General features: G+C 42.0%; 1 protein-coding gene across 2 annotated transcripts in view; it reads right to left on the bottom strand.

The window, feature by feature from the left end:
• The window catches only part of FBXW4 (F-box and WD repeat domain containing 4), a 102221-nt gene that overhangs the window by 73893 nt on the left and 13700 nt on the right, over nucleotides 1-14628 (bottom strand). For both annotated transcript variants that reach the window (XM_047760415.1, XM_047760414.1), the window contains exons 2-4: nucleotides 7266-7361; nucleotides 4220-4405; nucleotides 3654-3786 (exon numbers count right to left, since the gene is read on the bottom strand). In XM_047760415.1, coding sequence (XP_047616371.1) covers nucleotides 3654-3786; nucleotides 4220-4405; nucleotides 7266-7361 — 415 coding nt within the window. The remainder of the gene's footprint in view (nucleotides 1-3653; nucleotides 3787-4219; nucleotides 4406-7265; nucleotides 7362-14628) is intronic.

Here is a 14628-nt window from a genome sequence, read left to right on the forward strand (position 1 = left end):
TATTTATTTATTTTTTTGTCTTTTTAGGGCCACACCTGTGGCATATGGAGGTTCCCAGGCTAGGGGTTAAATTGGAGCTGCAACCGCCGGCCTACGCCACAGCCACAGCAACGCTGGATCCAAGTCGTGTCTGCGACCTACACCACAGCTCACGGCAACGCCGGATCCTTAACCCACAGAGCAAGGCCAGGGATCGAACCCGAATCCTCCTGGATGCCAGTCAGATTCGTTTCTGCTGAGCCAGGATGGGAACTCCCACATTCTACGTTATTATAAAATAAAATAAAGCAAACCTATGCACTGAAAAACACCTAAAAGGAGAAAAAACAAAGTTTAAATGTTCCCTCCTTCATAAAAATCTCCCCTTCCAAGTCAGATGTGACCTCTCCACGCTCTTAACTTCCCGGCCCTTTCCCTAGAGCCATATAGTCCTGGCCACTTCCCAATCAGTTTCAGAGCCAGTGCATGCAGTCTCAGCTCCCCTTGAGGAGAGACTGTATCTTCCTCCCCTTTGAAGCCTCACATACAGTAGGCACTTATCGGAATGAATGAAAGAGTAAAGAAAAAGGAAGAAATGGAGGGATCATCAGTCCTGCCCCAGGCCCAGCAAGAATGTAAGCTAGCAGCCTATCCATCTCAGGAAGGGACCAGCCTCACCAAAGCCCAAAGAGGCTATTCAAGCAAAGTCACAGTAAATCTGAAGCTAAGTTTCCAGGGAGGAGCCGTCCATAGCTCAAAAGTCTTGCAAGGAAAATGTCTGGCTTCCCTTCACCCCAATAAAACAAATCTCTTTCCTAAAACACAGTACATATTTGAAGAGCTGCCCCCAAACAGGCTATAGACGTTCATAAAACAAACATGACTAAGTTCTTATGTAGGTTCAGGTACTAGAAACCTGTGGAAGTAACCAGAGAACTACAGATGCTACCACAAAGAAATGGAGAGTCAGTTATAAAAAACTATGAGTCATGTTGAAATGGTCTGGGAAGATGGAAGCAACTAAATTCAAAGACAATAGAAAGCAAGGAAGAGAAGTAGCACCTAGAAAGCCAGAAAAGATGAGCTGGCCTGAAGGTCACTGGGGAGCCCCAAAACAGCTGACTGGCTTTCTGGAGTTGAACCAGGGGAGAGAAATCTGTCACTGACCAAAAAGAAAACCTCATAAGAAATAGGATGTACTGCAGTGACAATTTTAGAATTACAAAGTACTGATTTTTTTTTTTTTTTTTACTTTTTTGCCTTTTCTAGGTCCTCTCCCACGGCATATGGAGGTTCCCAGGCTGGGGGTCTAATCGGAGCTGTAGCTACCGGCCTAACACCACAGCCACAACAACGCAGGATCCGAGCCGCATCTGTGACCTACACCACAGCTCTCGGCAACGCCGGATCCTTAACCTACTGAGCAAGGCCAAGGATCGAACCTGCAACTTCATGTTTCCCAGTTGGATTCGTTAACCACTGCACCATGACAGGAACTCCACAAAGTACTGATTTTAATGCTTGAAAAACTCTAGGGAGTTCCCACTGTGGTGCAATGGGTTAATGATCCAGCTTATTTCTGTGGGGTCACCGGTTCGGCCCCCAGCCAGGCATGGTGCGTAAAGGATCCAGCATTGCTACATCTGTGGAGTAGGTCACAGATTTGGCTGGGATTTGATCCCTGGCCCAGGAACATCCATATGCTGTGGCTGTGGCCCAAAAGGGGAAAAACAAAACAAAACTCTAATTCTTGGCCTTGACAACGCCATCTTCTGAGAAATCTCCATACCATGAAAGCGAAGTGGAGGAAGACGTGCAAGCTGAAGCAGAAAAGAAGAAAGGTGAGGCAGAGGTCCAAGTCAACTTGACATCCACAGAAGCTTTAGGAAGAGAAACAAGGAAAGCCAAAGGCCAGAGACGCTGTTCCAATTTGTTGGACTGCATGCCTACATCTAGAACTTGTCTCCGTGGATTAGAACATCTACTGCCATTCTGTCTTGACCCCCTTTGAGACCCACCTTCTTGCTCATATCAAAACAGTCCCTTTGGGTTCTCTGCCCTGGACCTGTGACATACTGGACTAGTTCTGTCCTCAGCTGGGGCTGAATGTAACACATGTACAATGAATCATCTCTTCTGCTGTCTTAGCTGAAGAAAAAACAAACCTGTAAACCACTAAATAAGGCTCAGCTGGTACTTAAAACATTAACCCAATATCCCAAATAAAATTGTTGTCAATCTTCAACTGTTAGCAGTCTATACTCCTGAATTTTCCTACCTATGGTCCTAAAGCTTAGTTTTATGCTGCTCTGGGTGTCAGACCACAGAGAAACAACTAGGAGAAAGAGATGTCCCTGAAAAGGGAGAGCCAGAGAAGCTTGAAGCCATGACAAGAAAATGCTAGAATGAAATGTCACACACGTACAAAAGGTTTCTGTGCAAATTGACTTCTGAGCAGTATAGCAAGTTAAGGCTGGTCTCTTTGCAAGGAATAGTACAAAGACAGTGACCAATGGGAAGCCTGAAGTAAGTACAGGAAAGGGGAATGGGAAATAGGAGATAGGAAATTCAGTTTCCACATTTGTTCAAAAGATTTCCTGAATTTTGCTCAGACTCCCTGAACTGGTACACATATCTCTCCAACAAAATACAAAGTATAAGGAAAAAATGAGCAAAGGGAGGATAAACTTCCATAATTAGGAAGGAACAATATTCAATCCTTCGTTTTACATAAATTAGCAACATTTTTACAAAAGATGTAGCCACTAGAGGGGACATGGAGTCAGAATAGTGAGTAAAGATGGCAGCTTCCCTCTCCCCCACGTGTGTAAGAGCGCTCTGCTCCTGTTAGCACTGTGGAGTCTCCACATGCTGGGAGAGAGACAAGCGAGAACCTATCACACCTCCTGCGCCATCAGCTGAATTGTCAGCAAAGTTCCCACAGGAGCCCAAAGAACCAGGCATGTGTGGGCACTGGCAAGGGCTGCTGGACCCAGGAATGGAGAAAGTTCTTCTCTGTCTCATGGGTGGAAGCCTACTTGACCCAGACATGGAGGAGCTGAGTCCATAAAACAGGGGTTATGCTACTTATCGGCCTCATTTTGTTGGGCTTTGGCAGATGTCTGACTGGAGACTAGGCAACTTGGCAATGACGCAACAAACAATGCCCTTCTCTCATCGTCTTTCCACTGCTTACTGACCACATCACTCTCCAGAGAAGCCGTAAAAACACATTTTAATTATCAGCCCGATTGCTTATAAACATGGTGGTAAAAAATTAACCTTCCTAAACAGAGAGCAAGCAAAAGAAGCGAGATTTTAAAATAAAATATTGGGGTCAGAACACAAGCCACAAACTTGAGGAAACTCAGCTCAGGGAGGAAAAGCTGGCCAAGCCCTCTGTTTTTGAGTTCACGCCACATTTCAAGTAAGTGGCAAGCTTCCCAGCCACTGTCCACTCCTTTCCCAGGCCAGCTGGCAGGGACACAGCCTGGCATTGCAAGCTGCATGCCAGAGGCACATAAGTGAGTTCTTTATTGTGTCGCTCTCCTCTCCCCCCCACTGCAACTCAATGCCCTAAGCCAATCCTGAGACTCAGGTCCTATCCACCCTCCCCCAACCTACTCCCTATAGACAGGAGGGAATAAGAGTATGTAACAGGGAGACCACCTCACCTTGGCCGTCCTGTCCCTGGAGCCACTCACAATGATGCCTCCTTTGCAATCCACACAGTTTACCTCCTGTTCATGGGCTGAGTACTTGACAGTGAAGGTGCTATGAATCTTATGAACACCAATCTTTCCATCTCTACAAAAGAAATAAGAAGCCCACCCCCAAGAGCCAATTATTCTCCCTGTAGGAAGAGAACAAGTCTACAGGAACAGCCTGCATCTCCAATGATTTCCAAATTTACTAAGCTTTAGGCAATTCAGCCCAATAAGGTGCTGAGTTTCTAGATACCTTTACTTCTTTGGTACACTTGGGGCTGAACAGAGCTGAGAGACAAAACAAATTTCTCCCTTGAGAATCAAAACCAGCTTCACTTTTCTTTAAAGGCTCTTCCTGTTTTCCTTCTCCAGCTAACCCTATTAAGTAAGTGCCTTCTCTAAATGGAAAAAAACAAAACAAAACACCCTACCCCTTCTCTCATCCCTTTAGAGTTGAGACAAAAAAGTCAGAAGCAGGCAGAAGGTCCCTGAAGACTACTGAGGAGGAGGAGGAAGAAGTCTGCAGCACTTACCCTCCCGCACTGATAATATGCGAATTGGCCAGCACAAAGTGGCAAACGTCCTCATCATGCCCGGCAAAGACTCCCAGGGGTCTCCGGTTCAAGCTGGCACCATCTGGGCGGAACTGATAGGCCAGGATGAAATTAGCTTGGGATATGTACAGAGAATCACCCTCTAGCTGCATCCAGGGCATCTGACTGCAGAGACGGAAAACAAAATTTAAAGACCATCAAGATATAGCATGAAAACTCAACTCCAATCTTTGGAGAGGCTGACCTATCCCTAACTTAGCAAGGATAACCTGCAAGGCTAAGTCTATACCTCACTCCCCGACTTGAAAATTACTACCCTTAGGCCACCCTTAGAAAACTAGAGTGATTCAGAGTTCCCGTCGTGGAGCAACGGAAATGAATCTGACTGGCATCCATGAGGATGCAGACTTGATCCCTGGCCTCGCTGAGTGTGAGTGGGTTAAGGATTCGGCATTGCTGTGAGCCGTGGTGTAGGTTGAAGACACAACTCGGATCTGCCGTAGCTGTGGCTGTGGTGTAGGCCAGAGACTACAGCTTCGATTCGACCCCTAGCCTGGGAACCTCCATATGCCTTGGATGCAGGAGGAAAAAGCAAAAGGAAAAAAAGAAGAAAGAAAACTAGAGTGATTGAGCTTTGTGGTGACCTAATCTTCTTTGGACTTTCTAAAAGAAAGTCAGAATAAAAAACCAATTAACATTACTTTTAAAAAGAGCATGCTTAAGACTTGAATTATTGGCTACCTAGACTTCTTATGTGTAGGCAGAGCAAAGAAAATGCAGTGATTGAGGGGAGGGGAAAGCAAAAAGAAACCTTCCACCCAGATGACATAAATTTCTTTCATTCTGTGTCCTCACTAATCTGAAGTTTAAGTGATAAGTTTCAAGTTTCCAAGACTCTCATACATACTTCTCTCCCAATAGATCAGTTAGGGTGTGATAGAGTGAGCCCACGGAAGCCCCATTCCCTTGTCCTACTAGAGCAAAGGGGCCATTTTTAAGTGAAAGGAATAAAGTCATTTAGGAAAGGATGCTAATGTACTGATTAGACACCTAGATCCTCACAGGGGCTATCTACATTCTGTATTAGAGAGTAAGTATGGCAATGGAAAAACACGACTCCCGAGCAGTCTACTATAGTCGAGGGACTACAGAGAAATAGTTGGCTCTCACTGACAGCTGATAAGAGAAATCCACAAATAGTTAAAGATTCCCTCTACAATCTGGCAGGACGAAGAAAGGTTAGAAGCCACAGGCCAGTCCCATGGCACGGAGTGATCCTTAAGAAGAAAGCAGATTCCCCCAGACACCATGCTCTCTGGTGGGGACTAAGCCTCCTTTCCAAGGTACATCCCAGCAGCCTGTCCTACACCACATGGGGGTCCTGAAGCTGCCAGGTCCCAAGCAAAGCATAGGGACAGCTGATTCATCCCCATTTACAGAGACACCATCTCCTACTGCCAAGCCTGCCTGAGCAAACTGGGCTATGTTTCTTCCACAGACTCTTTAATACAAGCGTCATGGGAATGTGGAAAAGTTCTGCAAATTGACTTGATGGACCATTAAGTGCAGCTTGGACTTTGTAGTAACTAGTTTCTGCACATGAGGTTTTCACAGTGTGTGCATATATTACATGGAACATGTGTAGAGTGTGTACAGATGCCTGCACTCTCACTCATTATGCACATTTCTCTTTAACATCCCCTTGCACAAGTCTGTGGCACACTCAAGTCGGCAGCAAACACTGGGGCTTGGAATTCATGGGTTTAGAGCCATCTGGGAAACAGCCATTTACCCAGGACAAGAACTAGGTTCATGCCAGGTGAACGGTGGAGAATCCCCAGGGCAGGCTGGTAACCATTTTGTGTCTTTATTTGCCAAACCGCTTGAAATCAGCCCCAAAAGACATGAGAGACAAAACCCTGATAGAGAAAGAAACTCCTCTTTCTGGTATTAAAAGGCAAAAGTGGGAAGCAGCGGGTAAAGCCCTTTGTCATACAAATCCATCTTTCTGCCCTGTAGTTTCTTTCTTTCTTTTTTTGGCAGTGCCCACAGCGTGCCAGCATAAGGAAGTTCCTGGGCCAGGGATCGAACCCGTGCCACAGCAGTGACAACGTTGGATTCTTAAACTACTGGGCCATCGGGAAACACCTCCCCTGTAGTTTCTTCACCATTACTACCACCACATAATTCGCAGTAACCCATGTCAGCAAAAGCAGCAGAAACTGGACACATACAAAAGAGAAAAGGTCATCAGATAAAGAAGCCTGCCTGGACCTATCAGCACAGGTCCAGGTCAACTAGAATACAGAATCACGATGTGCCCTATCCATTCCAATCGACAAGAAGCACTTTTTGGTAGGGAGTCAAATAATAACTAAGAAATAATGTAGCATCAATGAAGCATAAAATTTGCGGCATTATCAGTGTCAAAGACATTGTCTAAATTTCCTGCCATTTTTTTCTAAGCTCTACCTCCCGTAACATATATACCCCAAACCTGCAGATTTTATTTTGCTGTTTAATAAAAGTAGGAGAGAAGGCTACAGGAAGCCAAGAGTGAAGAGATAACTTCCTAGAGTAGAAAATTTGTTTTCAAAAAAAAATTGTAAAACAAGAGGAGTTAAAATATTATTATTTCTTTTGATTAGATTAGGTGCCTTAATAGAGGTTACCTCTGAGTGGTAGGATTATAGATAAGTTTTATTTTCTTTTTTAAGCTTTTCTATTTTTAAAAAATTTCAATAATAACTTTTATTTTGATGGTTATAAAAATATGGGATGTGTTGAAATAAAGTACATTTTTTGTAATCTTTTTTAAAATGTGTAAAAAAAATTAAAAAAAATAAAATAAAATAAAATGTGTAAAAAGTTGCTCCTCTGATAGCTCCCCTGTGGTGTTTAAAAGATCACCAGTGCTCCGTCACCCAAGACGGGCACATTTATATTCTGGCAAGGACCAGATTTTTCATTTCCCAGCATGCTATTATGTCCCAGGTAGCTTTAACAGGATCAGGAGGCTACTTACCTGCATCTCCACTTTAGCAGAATCCCCTCTCGGCAGCGCCCCAACCTCCAGTTCTGAGAAACCTTCACCCGCTCCTTCACTGGTACACTGGCCATCCTGCGTCGACAGAACAGATAATCCAATCACTAAAACTCGCTGCCAATCACAAAAAAAAATTCCCTAGGCTTATGAGTCAGGATTCAGGAACATCCAGGATATACCTGGATATAAGTGAAGAAGTTAGGAAACAAGGAAGAAACAACTCTTTCTCTTCACACTAGGATAACCAAGAAAGCCAAGGAGAACTGTCTGTCCTTTAAAACGTCCATAGTGATGCCAAAGCAACTTAACAGAGAATGGATGACAAAGAGTATTGAAAAATAATGTATATATATATATGTGTGACTGGGTCACTTTGCTGTACAGTAGAAACTGACAGAACACTATAAATCACCTATAATGGAAAAAATTAAAAATCATTAATTTAAAAAAAAATGTAGTGTTAAAAAAAAAATAGATCACAGGAGTTCCCTGATGGCCTAGCAGGTTAAGGTTCCAGCATTGACACTACTGTGGCTTGGATCACTGCTGTGGTGTGGGTTTAATCGCTAGCACAGGAGCTTCCACATGTCATGGGCACAGCCAAAAAAATAAATAAATAAAATAGATCACAGAGTTAAATGTAAAATCTAAAACTATAAAGCAGAGTCCCCTCTGTGGCTCAGTGGGTTAAGGACCCAACATTGTCTCTATGAAGATGCGGGTTTGATCTCAGGCCTCTCTCAGTGGGTTAAGGATCTGGCAGTGCCTAAGGTACAGCATAGGTCACAGAGGCGGCTCAGATCTAGTGTGGCTGTGGCACAGGCCCCAGCTGCAGCTCTAATTCAACTTCTGGCTCAGGAACTTCCATATGCTGCAGGTGCAGCTGTAAAAAGAAAAATAAAATAAAACTATAAGGCTGTTAGGAGATAAAAATATAAAAATACCTCTGTGACTTGGAGGGTAGACAATAGTTCCTTAAGACACAGAAAGCAATAACACAAATGGAAAATCCAATAAATTAGATTTTATCAAAATTAAAATTCTCTGCTCATCAAAATAAATACATAAGCCACAGGATGGGAGAAAATATTGACAAAATGTATATCTGACTGAGGACTTATGCCCCAAAATATGCAGAAATCCTCCCTGTATATGTATGTGTATATATATATATAATATATATATATATATATATATATATATATACACACACACACACACACAAACACACATACACACACATATACTGGCTATATATATACACATACACATATGTGTATATATAGTGCCAATGAACTCTCCTACATTCTTGGTGGGAAAGGAAAATGGAACAGCTGTTCTGGGAACTGGTCTGGCAGTTTACCATAAATCTAAACATACATCTACTCTATGACCTAGCAATTACCCAAGAGAAATGAAAGCATATGTCTACAAAAAGACTTACACAAGAATATTCATAGGAACTTTAGTCATAATAGCCAAAAGTTGTAAAGAGTCCAGGAGTCCATCACGAGAATGGATAAACATATTTCAGTGCATATTCATATAATGGAATACTACTCAGCATTAAAAAAGGAAAGAACTATTGATACACATAGTAATATGGGTAAATCTCAAAAACATGCTGAATGAAAGAAGTCTTATACGAGAGTGTAAGATTGTATTATTTCATTTATGTAAAGTTTGAGAGGAATAACTAATCCATGGTGAAAAAATGAAGAGTAATTACCACCAGGGTGGAAATGGGAACTGACTGGAAAGGAACCAGAAACTTTCTGGTTTAGAAGTTCCCATCATGGCTCAGTGGTTAAATGAATCCGACCAGGAACCATGAAGTTGTGGGTTCGATCCCTGGCCTCACTCAGTGGGTTAAGGATCCAGCGTTGCCGTGAGCTGTGGTGTAGGTCAAGGATGTGGCTGGGATCTGGCAGGGCTGTGGCTGTGGCGTAGGCCGGCGGCTATAGCTCCGATTCGACCCCTAGCCTGGGAACCTCCATATGCCGCGGGAGCGGCCCTAAAAAGACAAAAGACAAAAAAAAAAAAAAAAAAGGAGGACCATAAACTAATACACTCTAGTCACTGATATGCATGTGTGCAGAAGTGTTTAGAGGTGAAGTATACTGATATCTACAACTTACTTTGAATGCATGATAAAGCAAAGATTTAACTGTAGCATTCAGGTGGTGGGTTCATTGTACAATTCATTCAACTCTTTTACATGTTTTAAACTTTTTGTTAAAAAAATGTTGGAGGGGAAGTGTCAATAGTACTTTCTAGATGAGGAAAGTTGGAGCAGTGAGAGATGAGAGAGCATAGCAGCAGCAAAAGCGGCATAATTTGGGGGTGAATTGGAGTGGTGGGGGACATGGGGAGGAGCTTAAGGCCCCTGTGAATGCGCGTATTTGGACAGAAGTTTGAAATTGTGGACAAGAATTTAAACATTCCATTTCAGGCCCCACACCTCCCCTGTGTCTCCTTGGCTTACGCCCCTGGACAATACAAGGTACACTGCTTGGGACACAGTGGTAACTGCCATGTCTATTGACAGAAAGAGGGAGACACAGTTCCTCCAGTCTCTAGCTATGCCCTCACATTTACCACCTTTTTCTTTTTGGCTTTTTAGGGCTGCACTGATGGCATATGGAAGTTCCCAGGCTAGGAATCAAATTGGAGCTATAACTGCGGGCCTACGCCACAGCCGTAGCAACACAGGATCTGAGCCTACACCTCAGCTCACAGCAACACAGGGTCCCCGACCCACTGAGCAAGGCCAGGGATGGAACCCACATCCTCACGGACACTAGCTAGATTCATTTCCACTGAGCCACAACAGGAACTCCCTTACCACCTTTTTCTAAAAGGCAGCAGTCAAGTCCTGCTTTCAAGATTCTAACAGATACAGCTTAGAACATATCTTTTATTTTTTATTTTTTTGTCTTTTTTGACATTTCTTGGTGCTCCCACAGCATATGGAAGTTCCCAGGCTAGGGGTCTAATCAGAGCTGTAGCCACCGGCCTACGCCAGAGCCACAGCAACACGGGATCCGAGCCATGTCTGCAACCTGCACCACAGCTCACGGCAATGCCAGATCCTTAACCCACTGAGCAAGGCCAGGGATCAAACCTGCAACCTCATGGTTCCTAGTTGGATTCGTTAACCACTGAGCCACAGTGGGAACTCCTAGAATGTATGCTTTTAAAAAGCAGAAAAAGATACTTAATCCATTCCTAGATAAATGATAACTCTGCCTCCTAGCCTCATTTCACTTATTTATTTGTATAGAATAATTATTTTTGGTTAGCAAAGTAATAAATGCGCAGGGTAAAAGAAAAATGCAGATAGTATGAAAAGTTAACAATACAATATTCTTTGGAGCTCCCGTCGCGGCGCAGTGGTTAACGAATCCGACTAGGAACCATGAGGTTGCAGGTTTGGTCCCTGGCCTTGCTCAGTGGGTTAAGGATCTGGCATTGCAGTGAGCTGTGGTGTAGGTCGCAGACGCGGCTCGGATCCCACATTGCTGTGGCTCTGGCGTAGGCCGGTGGCTACAGTTCCCTAGCCTGGGAACCTCCACATGCCGCGGGGGCGGCCCTAGAAAAGGCAAAAAGACAAAAAAACAAAAACAAAAACAAAACAATATTCTCAATCCTGGTCAAGCTCCTCCCTAGAGGCAACCATATATAAATTGCAGCTGCATATATATTGGTGGGGTAGTATGTGTATTTATACTTATACCCACTTTTTAATTTAAAAAATGGTAGCATACTAGTCTACTAAATGCTTTCTTTACTTAATGTATCTTAGGGATCATCCTATTCAATACACGTAGCTCCAGCTCATTCTCTTTAACAGGTGCATAGAATTCCATTTTGGACTCAATTACTTAATCAATAAACTACTGATTGTCATTTAAAAGATTTCCAAAGTTTAGCTATTATAAACAATAAAAGTATTTACATGTCTATTTACACGGGAGAGTATATCTAAAGAAAAATTATTACAAGAATAGATCAGGAGCTCCCGTTGTGGCGCAGTGGTTAACGAATCCGACTAGGAACCATGAGGTTGTGGGTTCGGTCCCTGCCCTTGCTCAGTGGGTTAACAATCCGGCGTTGCCGTGAGCTGTGGTGCAGGTTGCAGACATGGCTCGGATCCCGTGTTGCTGTGGCTCTGGTGTAGGCCGGTGGCTACAGCTCCAATTCGACTCCTAGCCTGGGAACCTCCATAAGCCGCAGGAGCAGCCCAAGAAATAGCAAAAAAAGACAAAAAAAAAAGAATAGATCAGAGGAAATTATGTATTTTTTATTTTGACAGACACATTCAAATTATCATTGTTGGTTAGACCAACTTAAACTTCCAAAATTATATTAGGGTGTTTATTTCTGAAGAGCCATTATTTTCTTCTTTTTAAAAACAGACATTTTTTTCATCATTGTAAGACTATAAATGTAATAAATTCATGGAGTAATAAAAAATAAAAATAGATGTTTTTAAAAATTTTGGAATAATTTTAGATTTCCAGAAAATCTGCAAACATTGTACAGCGAATTCCCATATATCATTCACCCAGCTTCCCTTAATGTTAACATCCTACATAATCATGGCATATTTGTCAAAACTAAGAAATTAACATTGGTACATTACCATCAACCAAACTCCAGAGTTCATCAGCCTCTCCACTAAGTCTTCTTCTGTCCCTGGATCCCACCTAGCACCCACACTGTATCTAGTAACCACGCCTCCATAGTCTCCTCTGGTCTACAGCAGTTTCTTGGTCTTTCCTTTTCATGACCTTGACGTTTGTTAATTTCTTTTTATCTTTGCCATCTAAGAAGTAAAAAAGGATTCCTCCTGTTGTTCAAACACATATTTTTCCTAATTATGGGTAAGACTGAATATCTGGTCATGTTTGAGACTCATTTCTTCCATGAAATGCTCATTCGTGACCTTTGTCCCTCGTCCTATTGGGTTCACGGGGTTTTTTTTCTTGTGTGTCTGGTAAAAGGCTCTTTATATATTCTATGACGTCAATTTTTTTCTAATTTATTATTTTCTTTTCATTTAATTTATAGTATTTTGTCCAGACTTTTTTTTTTTTTTTGGCCATGCCTACAGCATGTGGAAGTTCCCAGGCCAGAGATCAAACCCTCGCCACAGCTGCAACCTGTGCCAGAGCTGTGGCAATGCTGGGTCCTTAACCCAAAGCACCACAGGGAGCTCCCGAAAATAGGTTTTTAATTGGAGGGTTTAAAAGTATTTAAATTTTAAATACTGCATAAAAAAAGATATTAAAGTGAAAGCAACAGAGTAGGGGAAATTCAACTATTGATGCTATAGATACAAAGTTTTAGGGGACTGCAAAAACTCTATCAGGATAACACCCTGTCTCCAATACCTTATCCAAGAACAGACAAGAACAGTCACACAGCACATCATAAACACTGGGGAAACAGCCTGAAAAAATAATAATTTACAAACTTGCACATTAAAACAAAGTATCACCTCATAGCTACTAAGTGAAAAAACCACATCCTAGCTTTGGTTTGATAAAAGGGTTTGAGTTTGTTTATATATTACTGTTAGCACGCCTTTCGAAAAGGAATTCTGTCTAGAAAAGTTGTTAAATGATAGCTTCTGACCCAGTATTCCCAATACTACATCACAGAGAAATAATTCAAAAGAAAAATATACGTTACAGAGATATTTATAGTTGCAGCTATATATTAGAGCTAAAATCTGGAGGTAGCCCACTGTCTGTCAGTGGGGAAAGTATACTAACACATTGCTACTAGAAATGACAAATGTGAGCACTGCAAAACATTTTGGAAATTACCATAACAAGCGATGGTAATTTGAAAATGAAGTCAAATTTATAAAGGTAAAGGTGAGGAGATTCCACATAAAACTATGTTTCCTTAAATAACAGGTCAAAAGAGGTAAATAGATGGAGTTTTAGGAAGTGAGTATTTTTTATACATATCACATGATTGTTGATAGTTTGGCCTTTTTACTTACCTTTAACTTTTTAATTTACTTTTTCTTTTCTTTTTTTTTTTTTTTTTTTTTTTTTGCTATTTCTTGGGCCGCTCCCGTGGCATATGGAGGTTCCCAGGCTAGGGGTTGAATTGGAGCTGTAGCTGCCTGCCTACACCACAGCCACAGCAATGCGGGATCCAAGCCGCATCTGCAACCTACACCACAGCTCACGGCAACGCCGGATCATTAACCCACTGAGCAAGGGCAGGGACCGAACCCACAACCTCATGGTTCCTAGTCAGATTTGTTAACCACTGCGCCACGATGGAAATTCCTACTTTTTTCTTTTCTTTTCTTTTTCATTTTTTAGGGCCATATCTGCAGCATATGAAAGTTCCGAGGGTAGGGGTCGAATGAGAACTGCAGCTGCTGGGCTATGCCACAGCCACAGCCACACCAGATCCAAGCGACATCTGGGACCTACACCAGAGCTCATGGCAACACCGGATGCTTAACCCACTGTGCAGAGCCAGGGATTGAACCTGCACCCTCAATGGATACTAGTCGGGTTCATTACCACTGAGCCACAATAGGAACTCTTAATTTACTTTCATATAGGCAGTACATTAAATGAAGTTGTGGGGAAAGCACAGAATGCAGATGTAAGAAACTGGAGTGGGAGGGATCGAGAGTTTGGGCTTATCAGACACAACTTAGAATAGATTTACAAGGAGATCCTGCTGAATAGCATTGAGAACTTTGTCTAGATACTCATGTTGCAACAGAAGAAAGGCTGGGGGGAAAATGTAATTGTAATGTATACATGTAAGGATAACCTGACCCCCTTGCTGTACAGTGGGAAAAAATAATAATAAATAATTAAAAAAAAAAAGAAAGAAACTGGGATCTGAACCCCACTCCTGTACCTTACTAATTATACAACTCTGGTTACAACTTCTCTAACTATAACTATCCATTTCTGCACCTATGAAATAAGGATAGTATTTCACACAATTGTGGTGTTTTAAAACAACTGAAACAAAATACAGGATAAGTCACAACTCAAAAAAAGTTCAATTATTTTATACATAAATATAGAAATAGTTTATATTGGTGAATGGTAACATCACTAAAGCTACTCTAATAATTATTTTTCTTCTAACTTATTTAATTATAACTCTGTCCTTCTAATGTCAAACATTAGCCCTCTTTCAGGATAATTGGGATTTAGGTGCCTAGAAGTTAAAGTTAAAATATATTACTGAACACTTCCACTGTGGCCCTGGTTTCACACTTTTTTTTTTTTTCTTTTTTTAAGGCTGCATTTGTGGCATATGGAAGTTCCCAGACTAGAGGCTGAATTGG

The sequence above is a fragment of the Phacochoerus africanus genome, chromosome 15, assembly GCF_016906955.1.
Source record: "Phacochoerus africanus isolate WHEZ1 chromosome 15, ROS_Pafr_v1, whole genome shotgun sequence".
NCBI classification, from domain to species: Eukaryota; Metazoa; Chordata; class Mammalia; order Artiodactyla; family Suidae; genus Phacochoerus; species Phacochoerus africanus.